This window comes from Gossypium hirsutum, chromosome A05, assembly GCF_007990345.1.
Source record: "Gossypium hirsutum isolate 1008001.06 chromosome A05, Gossypium_hirsutum_v2.1, whole genome shotgun sequence".
Taxonomy (NCBI): domain Eukaryota; kingdom Viridiplantae; phylum Streptophyta; class Magnoliopsida; order Malvales; family Malvaceae; genus Gossypium; species Gossypium hirsutum.
In genome coordinates, this window is record NC_053428.1 from 2,198,701 (window position 1) to 2,218,654 (window position 19,954).

The 19,954-nt window shown below is 33.3% G+C and overlaps 3 protein-coding genes across 6 annotated transcripts; all 3 read right to left on the reverse strand.

Moving 5' to 3' along the window:
* Positions 1-625: 625 nt before the first annotated feature.
* Positions 626-7,119, reverse strand: LOC107942294 (VIN3-like protein 1). 4 transcript variants are annotated; one of them, XM_041112803.1, is made up of 6 exons: positions 6,892-7,071; positions 6,187-6,266; positions 5,977-6,046; positions 2,783-3,422; positions 2,238-2,548; positions 626-2,151 (listed from the first exon to the last, which is right to left on the reverse strand). In XM_041112803.1, exons 3-6 carry the CDS (start codon positions 6,005-6,007, stop codon positions 980-982), a joined length of 2,154 nt encoding a protein of 717 aa, XP_040968737.1. In that variant the 5' UTR covers positions 6,008-6,046; positions 6,187-6,266; positions 6,892-7,071; the 3' UTR covers positions 626-979. The 4 variants fall into 4 exon arrangements, with proteins under 4 accessions (XP_040968737.1, XP_016731410.2, XP_040968738.1 ...); XM_016875921.2 differs by lacking the exon at positions 6,187-6,266 and having other exon boundaries at positions 6,892-7,119; XM_041112804.1 differs by lacking the exons at positions 6,187-6,266; positions 6,892-7,071 and adding an exon at positions 5,102-5,258 and having other exon boundaries at positions 5,977-6,048.
* A 2,847-nt stretch (positions 7,120-9,966) lies between these two features.
* Positions 9,967-12,464, reverse strand: LOC107942299 (uncharacterized). The gene is made up of 2 exons (XM_016875944.2): positions 11,599-12,464; positions 9,967-10,114 (listed from the first exon to the last, which is right to left on the reverse strand). The coding sequence occupies exon 1, from the start codon at positions 12,101-12,103 to the stop codon at positions 11,627-11,629; it is 477 nt and encodes a 158-aa protein (XP_016731433.2). The 5' UTR covers positions 12,104-12,464; the 3' UTR covers positions 9,967-10,114; positions 11,599-11,626.
* Positions 12,465-13,951: 1,487 nt separating this feature from the next.
* Positions 13,952-15,733, reverse strand: LOC107942287 (protein SODIUM POTASSIUM ROOT DEFECTIVE 2). The gene is made up of 3 exons (XM_016875916.2): positions 14,818-15,733; positions 14,625-14,700; positions 13,952-14,419 (listed from the first exon to the last, which is right to left on the reverse strand). Exons 1-3 carry the CDS (start codon positions 15,013-15,015, stop codon positions 14,292-14,294), a joined length of 402 nt encoding a protein of 133 aa, XP_016731405.1. The 5' UTR covers positions 15,016-15,733; the 3' UTR covers positions 13,952-14,291.
* Positions 15,734-19,954: the final 4,221 nt, after the last annotated feature.

Genomic DNA, 19,954 nt, shown 5'->3' on the forward strand with positions numbered 1-19,954 from the left:
CGACAACGTTTCCAGTTGTTGACTCCCACGCCCCATGGCCCATAACTGGTCTGGGAAACAAGATTTGGAAAAAGATTGCCCACCTGGTTTTACTTTTTGGGTAAAAGTAGGATAGAATAATCGAATTGCATTTTACTTTTTATCTCAAAATTAATTTAGTAAAATATCGGAACCGTAGGTTAGCTGATTTTTAGGCTTAGGTATTTTGTTTAGTTAGAATTTTTTACATAAAAAAAATTGTATACTAAATAAAAAACAAACTGATCCTTATGCAACTTCAACTGTTAATAAAAGGGCCTTCACAGTTACATACATTTGGACAAACCTGTATTTTTCTTTAATGCATTCAATTCATTTTCGTTGACTTCAATATCATTTTCGTTGACTTCAATAAACTACGAAACCCCAAAAGCTGAGTTACATTCGGTCACTCATCAGCCCCCTCAAGAACGGTATCCTGATATGTGGTTTACATGGTTTGAACAAAAAAAACCTCCTTTAAAAGAGGCATTTTCACAAGTATCAAGACCCGATAGGTGCTCATATACATCTTGGATGCAAAGCATACACTAGGAACAACCAAATTTCTAATAAAATTGGAGAACAAATATGTAACTGAATAAAATTCAAGATTAATTCATATACCCTTCATTGAATTTCAGAAGGCATTATCAAAAGCATCCATATAAATACATATATATTTTTATCCATGCTTAAAATGTCTACTGCTTCAAAAGTAATTAGGATGTTTTAGGAAATGAAAGTTGCCTTCTACAAAGATGAAATCTGACGTACGTACTCCAAGGGCAAGGCCCCTGTGGAACCAAATACAAAGACCCACCTTCAGAAAGTGATTAGGTAAAACTGAAAAATGCCTGTAAAAAGGTTGGTGAAACAATCAGGGGGAAAGTGTATCGCAAGAGAAAAGAATAATCATGAAGCAAATTGACATTCTTGTTTTAGAATGGCATGCACTAATTTAGTGCCATAGCTTACTACAAAATCCATTTCGAGGCCTCTTGCTAGATATGATATCTGAAAATGAGTCAACTAACTGCCCTGCCAAGCTACTCGGATCATCAATCAGTGTTTGAATGAATGTGTTGACCACCCTGCGTTCTTGCTCTGTTGACCTCAAGCTAAACCATGTTAGTAATTTCAGTCTGAATTCCTGGTTGATATGACCCTCGCATTCTAGTGATCTGATTACCTTAACACAGTACTCGAAATTCTCATCCAAGGAACCTGAATCATTGGTGATTCGGAATGGCGAGCCATTTATAAGAGTACTATCACAGTCATGTGTCTCTTCATTTGAGTTTGCTGCTCTTTTCCTGCACAACTCGGTATGGGAATCAACAGCAGGCACTTCCCCTGTTGCCCCATTAGTCCAGGTCTGGGAATCTCCACTACCATGTGATCTTGCTAGCCTGTTCTTCTCTATTTCAAGCGAAGCAGCATCGTCATCTGCCTCCACAGCCAGCTCTAAAGTGCAACCATTATCTTCATCCCTCGAGGATTCGAATGGAGGAGTTAGTTCTTCATTTAGATCAGGTACTGAGACAACATTTAAGTCAAGTCCACGTGAAACAGATGGCATATGATGCTCTTCTCGAGTTTCAGGCTTAATATTTTTTATTGCTCCACAGCATTTTTCTATATCGGCACTGCAAAATCCTTCAAAGCAGCCTTGCTCTTGAGCTAAAGCAAGACGCAGGATTTTCCCAAGGTCTCGAACTTTAAATCCAGAAGAACCAACTGCCGTGAGCTCCTTCGAACTTCCTTCAGTAAGGTGATTCACATTCTTCTGACACATCACAGCTGCTGAAGTAGGATTCTTGTAAATTATCTCTACACTCTTGGTGAAACATTTAGCCTCAGAATGGCCCAAATCACCCGCTTCAGTGTAAGAAACAATTCGAAACGTGTACTCAGTACAGGGCTGCAAATTAGATATCAAAATCCTTCTCTGAGTTCTTGGAAAGACGGAACTAGGTTCTTTTGTATGTGTCTCATCTCTACTCTTGAAATACCAGAGCTTATAGCCCTTAATATCATCAGATGATGCAGTGGACAGTTCAATTAGAATAATTACAACAGATGATGATGTCAATTCTTCAAATAGAAACCTGCAAGCAGCAGGACGTGAATCTGCCCAAAAAAGGAGAAAAAGAGTTTCTCATTTTACTAACTTTAAATAACCAATAAGAAATAAAAGAAGTCATTGTTATCCTAACCTTGGCACTTTGGGTTAGTATTAGACATGGTCACCAGCCATTCATTTGCTTTTTCAATTGCAAGTGAGCATAGTTTCTGTATGTCACCAGCAACAGAAAGCCAGCTCACTATTCCCCGAGCCATTTTAGCAGAAACTCCATTTACAGGCCCCACTTCTGTTTCTAGTTTGGCCTTTGCATCTTTCACAAACTCGTGCAGTTCTGTAAAGCGAGAAGTCTTATATAGGAGCCTGTAACTCAAGTATATCCTATAACAAAGTACATCCAGGCGGCGAGCTTCCCTAGCTATCATTAGCTGCTTCTTCCAAGATCTGCCAGGAGCAAGTAAATGACATCAATTCTATCAGCCAAAGATAAAAAACCTAAACCAGATATAGAGAGATAACAGTTTAAAATTTTCTCTGAAACCTGATTCATCACATTGCAATCATTTTCCAGATATAGAGAAATAACAGCTTTGGCAGATAAAAACAGCAGTTTTTAAGGTTTGGAAGAGAACAAAACAGCAAGCAGAATGAGGCATGAACTGCAAGTCAATTACTTACCCGAGTATACCTGAAACTTTACCACAAGAAGCACAACAATAGCTACCATCTAGTTGCATCAATTGTCCAAGATCAACAACCCCCACCTTCTCACGTTGAAGAGCACATTCAATATGGCATGACAACCCACAATAATCTCCCTCACCAGATTCAGAGGAACATACCAACCAAAGACTTGGGTCCTTGTTGTCATCAAATAAGTGACAGATACAACAGGAGCATCTCTTACAAAATGTGTCATCTATGGAAAGAATAGCTCTGCAAGCAGAATTTTTACATATCCATGAGCTAGAAAATCCATGGTCTGAAGACTGCTCAGTAGCTGGGAGCACCCTTATTGGGTTCTCCCCCTTTCTGTTTTGCTTCCTAGCAGAAGACTGACTGTTGGCAGTGGATGAGACCTTTCTCAAGTCAGGCTTTTTGATGATCTTGTTACCCGACTTTACAACTTCAGACATTTTGCTCTTTGAAGAAGCTGAACTTTTCTTCTCTTTATGAAAACAGGTTCGAAGAAGCTCCTTTCTTGGACCAGATTTCAGGAATTCTTGCAGGAGTTCTGGACTTCTCGAAGCATCATCTGAATGGCCATTTTTCTCTGGAGTACTTTGCACACTGGAAGAAAGACTTTGTATGCCAGAAACTGCACAGAGAAAAGATAAATGAGAAATTCTTCGGTAGGGTACAAGATACTTGGTAAGAACTAAAACCAAATATTTAAAATGAGGAAAAAAAGATATTACATCCTGAAAATTCCAAAGACAGTATTCAGGACAAAAAGTCAACTAATATTGGGGATAAATCACGTCATGGATCGGTGTTCTGTGCCAACAGGCATGAAACATAACATTTTTCTTCCTGCAAACCCCATTCATGAGCCCTTTTTCTCAATACCAAGTTGTCCGAGATGTATGGCAATCATTTTGGCTACACATACTACTTGAATCTATCTCAACCCCTCAATATGTGTATCTCTCAAAACTCAGCCCTTCAGAGAACTTCTGAATTATTGGAAAAAGTTGCGATAGAAGTTGGTATCCAAACTCATTATCTAAATTCACTATTTATAGCTGCCAATAGGTTCTCAAAAGGAAAATATCTTGATTGAAAGGAAATTAAACTGCAAGATTTTAATAGGGATGCATCAAAAATATTGAGGAAAAAAAAATGAGAAAAGAATACCATATCTAAACAATGTTGTGCAATATTGATAATTAGGCTACTATAATGGCTAGAAAAGAAAGGAACAATAACAAAAAAGGAATCAACCCACATTAGGCTGCTGAACGTTCATGTGTTACTACAATTTTCATTAAGGATTAGCATCCAAGATCAGTTGATGATTTGCAATGCATCCAACTTCCACCCAAAAATTAAGGGAGAAAGGAAGATGTAGGAAAAAGAAAATCCTGTCTGGTCCATCTTCTCAAAATATTTATTGAACAAATTTTACAAATCAAACTAAAATTATCTGCAAGCATCTGGAACATATCAGATCTCGAAGATCATATGATGTTGCAATGCAACAAAAGAAAGAAAAAAAAAAGAACAGAAACAACTTTAAATAGGAATATTTGATAGCATCCAAGTGAGCTAGATGTTCCTTCTATTTAGTAATATTTAGAATAATGTATAAAATAATAAAAATCATGAAAAGAGAAAGTGTGCCTTATCAAGGAAAAGAATCCAACAAAAAAAGAAATCACATCTCTTAAAGTTGAAAAAAAAAAGGCAGCAACATGCACCGGTCTGTTACAACAAAAAGAGTTACTATAAAAGCTAATTCTATTATATACAAAATTTTCAATCCAAATGAAAATAATCAGGCACCAGCAGATACCTGATAGACAGCAGATCCTTCTATATTATGGAAGGAATGAGAAAAAGAAAAAAGTTATAAAACCTTAACACTGAAAGAGTATCCAGCAAAGAGGCTGCAGCAGAGGCTCGCGGCGCAGCACGAGTTAAGTTGTTCAAAATAGTTAGGGTTTCAAAGAATCCCTTATGTCTTTATACTCCACAAAGAAAAAATATCTATTTGGACTGGGTTTTTATTGGACTGGATCAGGTCATATAAAGATCCATATGCAAAATGTCAATGGCTCAAACTATTGATCGAGTCGAATTAGTAACCTGATAGATGACGAATATACCCAATTAACGGTTTGAGAACATTCAACCAAAAATAGAATAATAGAGAAAGATTTAAGCAGATTACTAGTAAAAACAAGTGACGACATTAAGGTCCTGGTAAAAATGCATACCTTCAAACTTTAAATTAAATAAAAAAGAAAGGTGAGTAAGTTATTTTCATGGAATTACCAGGAAGAAAATCCTCCAACTCAACGTGGCAAGAACCTAAATGTAGCCAAATCTATACCCACCCTTCTTACTCCAGCAATCACCAATGTGTCTGTGGTTGGTTTGATTCATCCACCCATGTCATTACTGTATCTTGTTTAAAGGGCAATTTAAAAGTCTGATTTGGCATTAAAATTAGTCAGGATATTTTTCCCTCAAAAGCATGAAACTTACTGGGAATGTAGAAGCATTTGTCAACACAAAGGTTCAAGATTAATTTAGTCAACATGGAAGGAACAGGTACATTTATCATACAATATACCAAAAACCTAATGAGAGAAAAATGTCAAGAAAAAGAGGGTTCAACAGGATAATTAAATGATGGAACGTGGTAGTTCATGCTCTAACTGATCGTTTAAGTAATTAATTTTACTGTAAGAGTAGAGTGTATTAATCATAGCCATAATTCAACCTGCAACATACAACCATGGCAGAATATGTTAAATGATCTAGTAATAGAAATGAAAAAGGAGAAGGAATTCAGGGAGAACGGTGGAAACTGCATATATATATTAATGATGATTCTGAATTATTTCCCTCGCAAATAAAACATTTCATCAGCCTTGATTCATTAAAGTCCTGTAAGCACGTTATATAGCCATCTACTAATCATCCAAGTTATAGAAAGTATCTTTTTTTTTCCCAATGTCCCGATTAAGTTCACGGTACTTCAAACAACAATACCATTACAACATGAAGCTAGAGTGACATAACTATGTCATTATTCTGCGTGGACAAACATTCACTTCTAAGATCAAGGATTCAATAAGAAACAGACACAGCAATAAAAGCAGATAGCTATTAAGATGAACAAAAAGCAAATATGAAGATCATACCTTTAGCAAGGTATTTATCTTCTAAATCCATAATTTAAATGCCGAAACCCGCAAAGCTTAGCTCTTCCCCCTGTCAAAATTTAGAAGTGTTGAACTCAGCATACCATAAACTACTTATCATCAATGCTAGACTAATTCCCTAAACCCTTCCACAATAATGAAACCAAATAAGGAAAAAAAATAAACAAAACAAAAGCAATAAAAGCTTTCCTCATGTCTGCATGTGGAAGAAATTTTCATTTTTTATTTAAATCTTATCCTTCTTTTTCCAGTTTCTGCAATGCAGGTTACTATGAACCCAAAAGGAAAACAAGAATAGAAAAAGAAAATACATCACTAAATAGCAAATCGACAATTAAAAACTTCGCACCAATAACAAAAATTACATTTTTTAACCATTAAAACAGCATCCGTGCTAAAAAAGAAACCCTTTCCAGCTTTCCAGACCCAACAAAAAGATTTAAACATTTTCACCACATTTGCAAGCTCCATTCAACATAAGAAAGAAAAAAAATATTGCTTTATATCACGCAATATTTAATAGAAAAAAAGAGAGAAAAAGTAAATAATAATAAATACCAAGCAGAAAAAGTTATTAAAAAACAAAATGACACCAATGCCTGTGAATTTGACATGAATAAGCTAAAGAAGAAAAAACACACAAATAAAAACGGAATAATAATTCAAAAATAAGAAAAATCAAATGTAGGATATAGAAAAGAGCGTAAATTTCAAGCTGTTAATGTACGAGAAAAAAAAAGGACCGTAGTTCGACAGAACCGAAAGGAAGTCAAGAAGAGAAGAGCCAAAATGAAACAAGGACGGATCTGAACATATTTTAATTTAAAAAATCAAAAAAAAAAGAAAAAGAAAACGATTAAAAGAGAAAAACAAATTTAAGAGGAAAATTAATACCTTCGTATAATGGGGAGGAACCTAGGGTTTTAACGAAGCCAAACAAAAAAAAACCCACCAAAAAAATAGAAGAGGAAAAAAAAATAAAGCTCTCTTTTTTTTTCTTTGAATCCAAACAGAGAGAAAGAGAAAGTATCTTCTTCGTTGTGAGTTGGATTTTGAAGAGAGATAAGAGAAGCTTGTACGAGTTGCTAACGCTTTGGAGGTAAAAAAGTTCAGCGGAATTCACGCGCGAAAGAAAGCGCGTTTTATTCGTTTGGTATTTAGTAGTGTTGGCTTATGCTTGAGCAGAAAAAGTACGCTAAAACACTGTTGCTTTTTTTGATTGATGCGTGGTTTAACAGTTACCAGCTTGGCGCGTGATTGGTTGCATTTTTCATAGGGTTTGTTGGCAAAAAAATTAATGATCAAATAAAAATCTTTGGACGTTTAGGACCGTTGGATCAAATGATGGCTAACCAATTTTGTTATTAAACTGTTGACTAAATGTTAATTGATTTTTAATTACTGAACCATTAAATACTATGCGGTAGGGCTCAGAGAAAAGAATCCTGGAAACGTAAAATCTCGAAATCGTGTGTTAGATTCTTCTGTTTGGATTATCAGATCATAAATATTACAGTTTTATTTTAGATCAATTTTATAATTATTCAAATTGAAATTTATTTTTTATTAAATTTTGTATAGCACTTAATTAATTTATAGATAAAAAAATTTAAAATAAATTATGAAAAGTGGGATATCATGAATTTAATGAAACTTCCTATGATTTAGAACGCAAATAAAAACCCTACACGTCGCAATGGAATCTTCAAAGCAATGCAGCCGAAAAAAAAATCAGTCAACAAAAAATTGCCACGTCAAATAGGAGATGAATTTGATAATTGTCTATGAATAGTACTCTATTTGCAACATTATGCTCCTTTGCAATAATAATGGAAAGGTTAAGTGTACTCGGTAATTATATTCACATTCGATTTATTTGATATTATATTTAAAACTTTAAAATTTATATTTAATGTGAGAATAATCGTCAAGCTTATAGATTAACTTGGATAAAAAAATTTATACCTAAGTTTAAGAGCAATTATCTGATTTATACAATAACCGTTATTAAAATCTAAGATTAACTAAGACCGAAAAATTTGGATCTCAATATAAAAATTCAGGTCTTCAGATAATTAATTAACCCGCCCAGTAAATTAGACTAATATCACCTCAATTACAGCATGATTCTGAAAGTATTCTTTATTTTTAATTTTTCTGCGCCGATTATTTGGAATGTAAAGTGGTTGGGAATCGAGAAGTTTCAAAGTAAGACCGAGTCTAAGGATCTGTTTATTTCATGTTGTTGAAAAACATTGACACTTTTTTGTTGGTCTTAAGAGAAAACTCTAGTTTGCTAACCTCAACAACAAGAATTTATATTTCGGTGCATTACTCAAAAAACCCAATTGATTTAAATTTTAAGAGAATATTTTGGGGGGGGGGGAGGGAGATTTGTGGTCATATTTCCGATGAAAGATTCGATGATGGCTAAAGTAATAACAATCTAATCATAGCATGCCTGTTTGTTTTGCTATATTACAGTGTGTGTTGTTTGTGTGCAAGACCGTCAATGTTCAAAAAGCCAATATAGCTTAGCCCCCCAACTGCGCAGCAATTTCAGCTAAGCTGCGTGTATTTTGCTGTATCTTGATAGACATAAAGTTCTTAGATTTATAGACACCCAAATTCGCAGTCTAAATGGCTTTGCCGAAGGGGAAAAAGGAAAAGAAGACAAGAAGCAGAAAACCGCTGACCCCACTCTGCTAAAGAAGCAGTAAATCAATAACTACAGAGACTTGCACATGTATATACATGCCCTACTTGTGATTTGTCAGTTTTACTTTAGTTGAACAATGAATAACTTACGTAAACAACAGTTTGTAGCTCTGCATTCAATTTAGTTATATTAAGAGTCTTGATTACAGAGTTTAATGCTAATTGTCATATTTGAAGAAAAACTTTGTAGTAAAAAAAGAGATGATTATAGCAAGTAGATGAAAAATGTGTATTTATAAGAAATGTTTGTAATATACGTTTGAAAACGAGTATTTCCATCATGAAAAGCATCGACTATTTTATGAAAAGAGGAATAGATAAACTAAGTATGAACGAAGGTGATTGGAAAAATAAATAAATTTTTTAGTTCAAATTCAAAAATAAAAATCATATTCAGTTTGATTATTATTTACTCCAACTCAAGCTATCAAATAAGTTAAAAGAAATATTTCAGAAAAATAATATTCTCTCATTTTTCATAAAAAAGATTTAAAATAAAACTATTGTAATGAATCAACAATTACAAGCAAAAGTTCTTTTTTCATTTCCACGATAAATATCAAATTTATATTTTTAATTAATTTCGAAATTTCCAATTTTTATTTTTAATTAATAATCAACTCTGGAACTATCTATCTCAAATAAAGCTCAACATTAACCTCAATCGATTGTACTTAATTTTAAGAAATTCAAGCCTCGAAATTTATGTTTGAATGGTGGGTAAATTATTTGTTAAACTTAGGAGTTGAGATTTTTCCATTTATGCTTCAGTTTAAATATATAAATAAATAGGGTAAATATTTATTAAAACCGGTTTCCCCAACCAATGATTTCCAGATTCTAACCCTCTTTTCTCACATGCCAGCTATAAATAACATCCATTCCTTTCCAGCTATTCAACCACCCTTCCCCTTCCATTCCAATCTATTTTTATATCCATCAATTATTACCATCCCTTTTTTGTCCTGGCAACTTGTTAAGACATGCAAATTCAACATTAATGAATTTGTTGATTTTGCTGCCAAAACCCAGCCAGCTACATCACAATTCATAACGTAATTTAATTTTAACATATTTATGCACATTGACACCATGCACAAGGTAGCTGTTGCAAAGAAAAATGAACAGCTGGAGAAAGGGAGAATTTTTGCAGACCTAGTTTTAACTTTAAGAAACATCCACACGACACCGTAAATGATGGGATCGGCACTAGTGCATAAATCCGTGGTAATAAAAACATGCACAGGAAGATAACGTTAATTGTTCTATTGATTTAGTCTTAGATCCAACAAACATCTGAAGATCACAAAGGACTTGTTTAGTCTTAGACGAGACAAACATACTTACGATTACAGAATACGTACGTAATAACTTAATCCTTGCAGCAAACTGAGAAGCCCTGTGAAAGAAAGAAACAGAAAACTAGTATGTTATGAAAACTTGAAAAGTAACTAAAACCAGTAATTTTGCACTTCATGCCAAATTCCAAAATAAATATATATATGCCAAACCATCAGCCCGAATAAAACAAAATCCATTCGATGATATCTTTAGCACATTGATGCAAAACACTATGAAGCATGGATTCTTAACATGGATTGAAATTTTATTGTGTGCAGTGTGCATGTCATGGTAATATCTTAAAGGATAAAGCTTATGTTAGAGATGAAACCATATAGTTTCATCCTCCTTGCTCTGAAACATCTAACTTTTTGATATTAGCATCTTTGAAGACAAAGCTTAATCAAGTGAAGCGCAAACAAAGTCGGCCAACGAGATATGCCAACCACATAACAATCAAAATTTGAACCTGCCCGGATACTAAATAAGAAATATCTCCTTTTACAATCATATGTAACTTAATTTATGTTAGTGCGCTGATAGTCCTGTATTGAATACGATCCAGAGAAGTACACAATAACTTCCACATCAATCTCAAACTAAACCTCTTCTTCAAAGTCTCAAACTAGACCCAAATGTCAAGTTTAAGATTAAAATATTAGTAATGATACTGGAAATTCAATCGAATTTCACTTTCATTTTATAATCAAAGTACTCCTTCGGGGACGTTTAATAAGTGACACCAATTCTAAACTTCAGATAATCTTATTGAACAAGATATATATTCGTATTTGCATTTATAAGCCTAAATACGCTTAATCTAAATGCATCAGCTAGGGCTACAATCTATGTTAATCTACTCTTCAATTTTCTTAAAGGTACCTGTGTCCAACACCCGTAGAGGGTGCATATCAAGAGATGGGTATGGAGATATTAACCTCAAAATACATGAAAAACATGCAATCAAATCAACATACCCGTAACCGAGTTACATAGGCTATACAAGAATGCAGGCAATGTACACCACAGTTTTCAGATTACTAAGTTATGCATATTAAGAAGATCGGGAAAATAATTTCCAAATGAGAAACTGCCGTTGCAGTAAGAGACAAAGAACAACATAATCCCAGACAGAAAAGAAAAATTAAAATAATCATCATAGCAAACAACTCTTGATGTCTAATCATTACTATATTTTAGCAATAGACAACAGCTTAGATTAAAGAAAGCTTCATCTACATACCATATATTTTAAACATATTCAACATGAAGCAAGCAAATCTCAAATTAGACAATGAAACCAATGATCCAAGGTTAAAGCTAATCCATTTAAATTGGCAGAGAACTTATAACCCATTGTAAAAACTTCTATGTTAAAAACAGTCACATATCGTTTTCAAAGAAATTATTAAAAAAAACAAGAAGAAGATAGCACTGAGAAAGAAGCACCAATTAGCATGTAAAACTTTATTAAGAAGCTTTTCCAACAAACAAATTAAAAGAAAGGAAACATGGAAAACTTTCAAAGCTCAAATATCAAACCTTTATTTTTCACTTTGGTTTTAGCTTTTTAAGAAGACGAATGACGGCCTTCACAGAGAGGGCTTTCATCAAAGTTCTTAGCAGGATATTTAGCCGTAACCATCCCAACTTCAAAGACCAAATTATCCCCGCTGGATCGAATCCCGGTTATGGACCACCATTTGAACAAAGCCCGTACCCTGATCCCATCGAGTTCCGCTATCTTTCCGTTTTCAATCTTCCCCGTTACCCGCTTCGAGTAAGTAGCCAGGTAGTTGTCAGGCGGGAGCGTGATCTTGCACGTGCCACCGAGATCAATGGCGAAGTTACCGGATGTTTGGTTAAGAGTGTACTTCGTCACCGAGGCCGGAAGAAGACCGATCGGAAAACCATAGTTTATAAGCTCGGTGTGTGCCTGGGTGAGCGGAGGTTTGGGATTGGGGTTTTTAGGGTTTGGGGTTTGAGAGGAAAAGGGTAAAAGACCAAAGAGAAGAACAAGCGAGAACAGAAAGAGATAATTCTCCATTATGATTCTGCAGATATTTTCCTTTGAATTATTTTGATGGAATTAAGGTTTCGCCCCTTGTTTTGTTTTCCTTTGCGGCTTTGCACACTTTTTTTAAATATTTTAATTTGATATTTATTGTATTAAAATGATGTTTAAGGAGGTATTAGTTTGTGGTTCAGAGGAAGAACGCGATGGGGAAGAAGACAGCAGATAGGAATTTGGTGTCGTGTTTACGAGGTAAGGCGAAACGGTGCCGTACTCCTCAATTACTGGATCTTCAATCTAGCCCATATTATCTTCTCTAATTTCATGTTTCTTGAGGCCCATAACTCGCTAATGTTCTGTTTAAATCTTTAATTAATAATTTATAGGATAAACTACACCCAATATCATTGAACTTACTAATAGTTTACGTTTTAGTCACTCGACTTCAAAAAGTTATAAAATGGTCATTAGTATATTCAAAAGTTTTCATTTAAGTAACTAGACAATTAAAATCGTTGCACCAATCAAAAGTTCTCCTTCCACTTCTATTCTACAATTCTTTTTTTTTTATAAAACACCATTGAATATCACGAATCTATGAAACAAAACCTAAACAACTTTCTTCACTGATATTTGACATTGACCGTCAAATCGAATTGGATATAAAGTATGTTATTCTACTCATCAATGAGTACAGGTCCATTGTACCAATTATCGAATTGTCACTTAGAGTTCCTTAGTCAAACTTTTTTTAAAAAAAATTAATAAATTAGTGACTTGAATAAAAACATTGGAATAACTCAGTGACTTAAATGAAAACTTTCATATAGTTCAACAATCATTTTGTAACTTTTGAAGCTAAATGACCAAAACATGAATTTATTAATAGTTTAGTGACCTTAGGTGCAATTTAGCCATCTTTAATTAATAGTTTTTATTGGCCAAGAAATATGTAAATATACTACTACTTCTTATTGGATGTGTCGAACCATACATGCCCCTCTTAATTAGCATAGAACTTATGTCAGATAATGTAGGGGTGTCCACAGGGACTGACGTCCGGCCACCACCACCACCACTCAGCAGAAGCTGCAATTAAAGACCTCTAAATTGATTATTGTACGACGGTCAGGTCAGTCCTTGGCCTCTCCGTGGGTTTTCTACATACCCAAGCTCTATAATCTTGAGCTTGATTTTTTTTTCTTTTCCGTTTGGTGCAGAGGGCACTGAATTTCTCTTTCCCATAGAAACCTCCTTTTGGAAGTACAAAGTACAAACAGAAATTTCCTGCTTTGACGCTTACATTATTATCATGTTTATCTGTGTAAGTACATGCATTACTAGCATTACCTATTTAAATCTTAATTTGGTTGATTGGTATCATGCTTAAAATCTTTTAATTTAAGGTTGGGAAAAGTCTATTATCAATACCTAAAAAGTTAAAATGAGTTAAATTTTGATATAAGTTTGGATCCATTAATAAATTCTTTAAAAAATTATATCAGTGGGGGTTTACTACTTCTATACCCCAACCCCATCCCCCATCTTCAACATCAATTCATTAACCAGAACATCTGAGATGAGAAAGTATTGCTTTATCACCTATCATGTTCACGCTTTCTTTTTTTGTTTTTTAATTTCCAATGAGTATGTTGAAATGCTGTCGTTTTCAAAATTTTGCATGCAGGAGTAATATAAGTTTGGGATCAAATTAGAAATGGGTCCAACTTAGGTTTTGTACTAATCCAACCGTAACATCACATGTCATGTCTTGCTATGACTAGGACAAACCCACATTTCAAAACACTGGACAATGCAATATACCCACTTTTATTTGTTTATATCCATGCCATTTTCCAACACAGAAACGAAAAGCCAAAGTAACACAAAATACAACCATGAAAATTATAGTAACAATTACAAACATTGTTTTGCTGCTAGCAAAAAAAATGCAATTGCAAAACATAACCTGCATGAACTTACACAATATTGATTGAATATAGGATGCAAATACTCTCAAATTTTAAACTTTTCTTTTTTACATTAAAAGGACTATATTTCCATATATCCATAAGGAATAATGGCATAGGGTTCTTCCTTTTGCTCTGCTCTACACAGGCCAACAAGAGCTTTGACATGTCTATCAAATATAAGGTACTATATGTTATAAAGGCTTCCAATAGTACAGAAATAGATTCTTCTTCTTCATTGTTCATCCATATCAAGAAGGAGATGTCCAAAGCTCTGCATTTTTAACCTTTGAGACACTCTCAAGCACTTCAAAAGGGATTATATCACCAATAACAACCACCCTTTTGTTTTCCAGATCTACTTTGTATGAGGTCACTCCTGTTTTTTTATGGTACAGCCAGGAATTACATTACAGTAATGATAATAAATAATAACAAAACAAAACCAAAAGGAATCTAATTAGCTCTCTCCCAGCTAAACATACTTAAAATTGATGGAAAAAAGATTAAAAAGGGTCGATGAATACGGCTATCATGCTTTTGAATATTTAGTGAAAATGGAGATATCAGAAGAGATTGCTTACCATCCATCTTTGAAATGTGTTTTTCAACTTTTCTTGCACAGCCATGGCAATGCATGGATACCCTTAGTACCACCATCTACAAGGTCAAATCGATCAAAGTAGCTCGTTAGCTATTCAAGCTTTTCATTCACTATATGTTCTTTCAGAAAATAAAGCAAACATTTAGATATATATGTATATATATGCACATTACCTTAGGCTTAAGCTGAAAGGCCAAGGTCTGATTGCCAGCCACAACATCTTTCAATCTCAACAACTGGGTTTTTTCAGATGTTACCAATGGGGTTTTTTCAAACTCATCATCATCCAATGTGTTCATACAGAAACAAGAACAAGAGCCTGAAGACAAATATAAACAATCCAACATCTTGCTAAAACTAAGTTTCCCCATTGCTCCCAGATGTTCTAACACAACAAAGACACTCACTTAGGGAACTTAAACATGGTTATACATAAGCAAAATGTCTATCTTATAGGAACAAAATCAATCAAAAGAAACTATGTTCACAATCCCCAACACTATATAATATATATGTGAGAGAGACACAGAAGGAAGCTAAAGGTCAAATTTTTCTTGGGAAAAACAAAAGCTAGACAGAACCTAATGAAGCTATTGAAGAAGAAAAGAACCTTCAAGTGCCAATTTTTTTGTTTAGTTATAGCACTAGTCAAAAAGGTTCTCAAAAAGGGTACTCTTTATCTTTAATCACCACAAGCAGCATGTGTCATGTGGTGGTGAGCTACTAATAAAGACAGCAATAAACATACACCTTAAAAAAATTTACATACACTACACCATAAAGATTGAGTGGGATGAAAAGAAAAGGGAATGTTCATGTGAGATTTGCAGTTGGTTTTTGAAACTGAGAGTTGGTTTCACTCTTTCATTTGAACTATTGCTTTTTTATCATGAAAGAAACTTTAAAAACACACTGAAAGAAGATATATAGTTTCACATGATATAAAAAAAGGATAGAGAAAAGCTATATAAAACATGGGTCATAGTCACCAGCTCAAGAAAATTGCTAAGAACAATCTAAACCAGGCATGGCATGTGGATGGTAGCTAAGAAATATATATACAAGAAGAAAATTTTATAACCAAAAGATTGGATAATATAAGCAACTTTAGTATAATGTACATAAGTACATTTGCTAGATGATCATGACACATTACCTTAAGCATTATTTGAAGAATAGGCTAGATATCTAATCAAGTTTTTCTATTCATTACTTCATATTACTTCACTACCTTTCTTATACATGTAGAGAGAGAGAGAGAGAGAGAGAGATTAAGGGTGAGATTGATTAGATTAAACCATTAAACAAGTTTAATTAATTCCATCAAAGTACTGTTCATGTTGAAGATATAACATGAGATGGGATAGATGTAATAATTCAAAAGCAGTGAATGAGTTTGAAGTTGTTGGCAAGCTTGTCTTGATCTTCATTCTTTCAATATTAATATAGAGAAGATGGGAACAAGTGGCATTGAATTATTGCTGCCCCCCTGAGCTCAGAAGAGAATAGAATTATTGGATGATTGAATATTTCAATAGATATTTTAAATTTTCTACAAGATTAATGGGACGCTTCTCTAACAGGTTGGTCCATGTGATGATGACTCCTTTTAGTGGGAGGAAAGGGATGAATTATTTAAAAAATATTATATAAAATAAAAAAGTATTTGAGTGGTGAAGTCATACTCATGTTTGTTAGTCTCACATGACCTTTGGGCATGCAATAAACCAAAGCTGGATTTACCAAATTTTCATGTGGAGGCATTCAACAAGAGGCAACCAGCAAATTGGAGTAATCCATTTCCTTGGCTAATAGCCGAAGCTAAAGGGCAAGAATCGCCTCTTGATTCTTTTGTGCCAAACATTCCTATTTGATAATTGTTATATTTCCTTTATGCTCCAATAACAACATTCTTATTTTATAACTCTTAATTCGTATGTTCGAAGTTTGTGACTATCAATAACAAAATTTAAAAATCTATTTTAGGAGTAGAGATGAATCATAAATTTTTGAAGGTCAAAGTGTAAATTTTATCATTTTTATAGAGCTAAGGACACTACCTACCTCCTTCTACACCCCTAGTGATTATTTTTCTTAACAATATCGTTTTTAAAATTCGAATTAATTTTACCTTTTTAAAAATACAAAATATTTTAAAGACAGTTTCTACCAGCTAAACTTATACAAAGCATTAACTTGTTTCAATGTCATCATAGAAATTAGCAATATTACCTAATAATAATAAAAAGGTGAGACATTATAGTTTGTATGTGGGATGAAGGGGACATAAACATAATATAAGGTTTAAGAAGAAGCATGGGCGCATGGCTCACAACAGTTCACTGCCTTCAAAACCGAAAAGAATAATAACATTGAATATGTAGAAACCTTGAAATATAATAATTAATAAGGCTAATATATACATAAAGGGTTACCTAATTCCATGTGATTAAATAGTTCCGTTGCCCATTCTCTACAACTGTCCATATTATGGACGGTCATGCATGTTTAAAAACAATTAAATCAATAATAATTTAGTAATACTTGATTGAGACACCTATATGAAACATTATCCAACTTGCCGGTTGATAAGTTTTCAAGATTCGAAGGTGTGCATCAAAAACTTACTTCCATTTTTAAGAGTTAATTAAAAGGCAGTAGGACCACCGACAGTAAGCAGCAGAAGTTAATTCTATCTCTCTCTCTCTCTATATATATATAATTATCACATGGTTGACATTCATTATTAAATATTACCCACTTGATAGATTCGTTGCCACCCATAATTGTAAACTTGTTTCATTGGTTATACATGTATGCTTAATATGAATGATGCCTGTTATATACATTTTGTTATGTTTTACAATGTTCGTATAGCACGTACCACACAGTATCTAATGTCATACTACGGTCCTTATTTGCTCAATAATACACACCTATATTTATAGAGAAAACTATCTCATCATGTTACTTGTTTTTCCTATAAACTTTTTACAAAAAATAAGTTGAAGAATCTGCTAAAAGCCAGGAGATAATTTCTATTACTTTAAAAAAAGGAAAAAAAAAACAGGCTGAAAAAAAAAGGGCTACATGACTACTTTACAAGCCCATTATACAAAAAGATGGGTGACACTAAAATAAGAGGTCCAGAAATGAATTTCTGAATTATTATATTATTATAAATTGTATTATGATAACAGTATATAGGTAAAAGTATGATAGAAAATTTTTTACTAAAATTTAGATTGTATTTTGTTTTTATTTATTTAAAAAATATGTAAATTAATTTTTATACATCAAATCAAAAAGTAAATTAATCATTCTAATAAATATTCAATTCATTTTTATTGCTAAATGATGGCATATTACTGTTTGATTGCTTGAATTAGTCTCTCCATGTCAAAAGTTCCATCCATTTCACTTTTTATTAAAGATTTCATCCATTTATTTTGTTAAAACTTCCATTCATTTTGTTTGAATTACCTCCATGTTAGCATAAGGTACAAAACACACCAAGTGTCAGTACCTTATTGCTTTATCAACCACGTTGGCACTTAACAGTAAAATTGATAGGATTTTTAACAAAATAATCAGTTTGCTCTTTATCTAATGTACAATAATTAAATTGCTCATTTTTTAGTAAATAGAGCAAAATACAATCTGACTCCTAGTTCAAGAGTCTTTATGATAATTTATCTATATAATATTTAAAGGGATATGTTAGTTTTAATTTAAATTATTTCTATTTTTACTAATATTAATTTGATTCTAGTTTGTACGTTTAAAAAAACCTTTGACAGTTGAATTGTAGGGGGGAATTTGTTTTTTGTTGTTGCATAGTAAAATGGAAGGAAAACTCAAAATGAATGAAGATTGTAAGATAAACTGCAACTTGCCAACTTGTTTGACAGATAATATACTTTCCATACACTAGAATGTTATTGTGAGCTGTGCCTCGACATTACAATCTCTTCATAGGTTACTTTTTAACTTAATCATTGGAGTAGGATCTAACTGTCAAAGAAAGCTGCTGAGTGAAAACTTTGTAATGGAGGCTTAATTAATATACACCGTCAACCTGCATTTGTTGAACCGTCAGCGTAACCAATTCTCTCAACACTGGGCATTGGGCAAAGGCCATCTTATTTCCTTATGCGATTTCATCATCGTCGTTGCTTGTTTACCTCCTCCGGTTCGCTCTCCTGCTCTGTTTTCACTTCTCCGGAGTTTTGTCATTTTCAGAACCAAAGCCAAAAATCTTCTAGATTCATTCCTCCAAAATGTTGTTGAATCTAACCATTTTCTTTTCCAACCGTAGTAAAGAATGAAAATCAAGTGAAAAGTTTAGGGGTTTTCATAAATTAAAAGATAGTATGGTATATCGGGGAGCCGCTAAGATCGGCTTCAACAAAGGATTACATACAATCTGGGCATACAAAAGCAACAATACAATCATCAATATCAAAATCACAACTATTACTAATATTGCTGTCCATTTTTGCTAACGCCTTAATATTTCTTGGAATATAAGACAAATCCGAATGGAAGCTTCTCAATATAGTCTTGCGGTCAAGCAGCAAATTTTTCACAGTACAAATTCTTCATGAAATAAACAACAGAAGAAGCATCAAGCTCAACAAAAAGCCGGGAAATATTAAGCTATTTTTCAAGGGATAAACCACCTTTAAACCCAAAGTTTTTTGTCGTGTGACCAATAGGAACCAACAATCGAACTCCATTATCAGAGTGAATTCAAGAAACTTTTTGGTGCTTATAATGATTTATAATTTCATTATTTTTAGTGAGGGATTAAAAGTGAATTTTCCATTTTGAGGGAGTCAAGTCCTTTACTTGTTCCCTTAAAATTATCCCTATCAATTATGATATCGAATAATGATTTTGATATCAGCTTCAGGAGAAACCGCTCAAGGGATAACATGCTCTACGTGAAAGGGATTATCAAAGATAATAGAATTAGGGGCAAGCGGATATTTCCAAGGAAGAAAGCAAAGATGATGAACCAAGTATACGATAATCAGTAAAACTGAGCTTGGGAAAAGATTAATCTTGAGCTATTCGTTGAAGGGAAGATAAAAATTAAGAATTGATAATATTCTCCACAGGTCCTTTATTTTAAGTTTTTTCTGTTACAAATACAATGTATACTAATACAACTATACACAACAATATAATTACATATATAAATATAAATTCAAGTAATTACAAAATAAAATTTTACCAATATAAAATATAACTTACTACAGATTAAGTCTTAGCTCGATTGTTATGGGTATTATTGTTAATGCAAGA

What these genes read in the sequence shown, in the direction of transcription:
- LOC107942294 (XM_016875921.2), bottom strand. Translation starts at nt 6,007, where the DNA reads ATGGATTTAGAAGATAAATACCTTGCTAAAG. An exon ending in AGATAAATACCTTGCTAAAG is followed by an intron (nt 3,423 to 5,976) that starts GTATGATCTTCA and finishes TTCTCTGTGCAG; the next exon opens with TTTCTGGCATACAAAGTCTT. An exon ending in AAAGTTTCAGGTATACTCGG is followed by an intron (nt 2,549 to 2,782) that starts GTAAGTAATTGA and finishes TGCTCCTGGCAG; the next exon opens with ATCTTGGAAGAAGCAGCTAA.
- LOC107942299 (XM_016875944.2), bottom strand. Translation starts at nt 12,103, where the DNA reads ATGGAGAATTATCTCTTTCTGTTCTCGCTTGTTCTTCTCTTTGGTCTT.
- LOC107942287 (XM_016875916.2), bottom strand. Translation starts at nt 15,015, where the DNA reads ATGGGGAAACTTAGTTTTAGCAAGATGTTGGATTGTTTATATTTGTCT. An exon ending in CCTTTCAGCTTAAGCCTAAG is followed by an intron (nt 14,701 to 14,817) that starts GTAATGTGCATA and finishes TTGACCTTGTAG; the next exon opens with ATGGTGGTACTAAGGGTATC. An exon ending in ACACATTTCAAAGATGGATG is followed by an intron (nt 14,420 to 14,624) that starts GTAAGCAATCTC and finishes ATAAAAAAACAG; the next exon opens with GAGTGACCTCATACAAAGTA.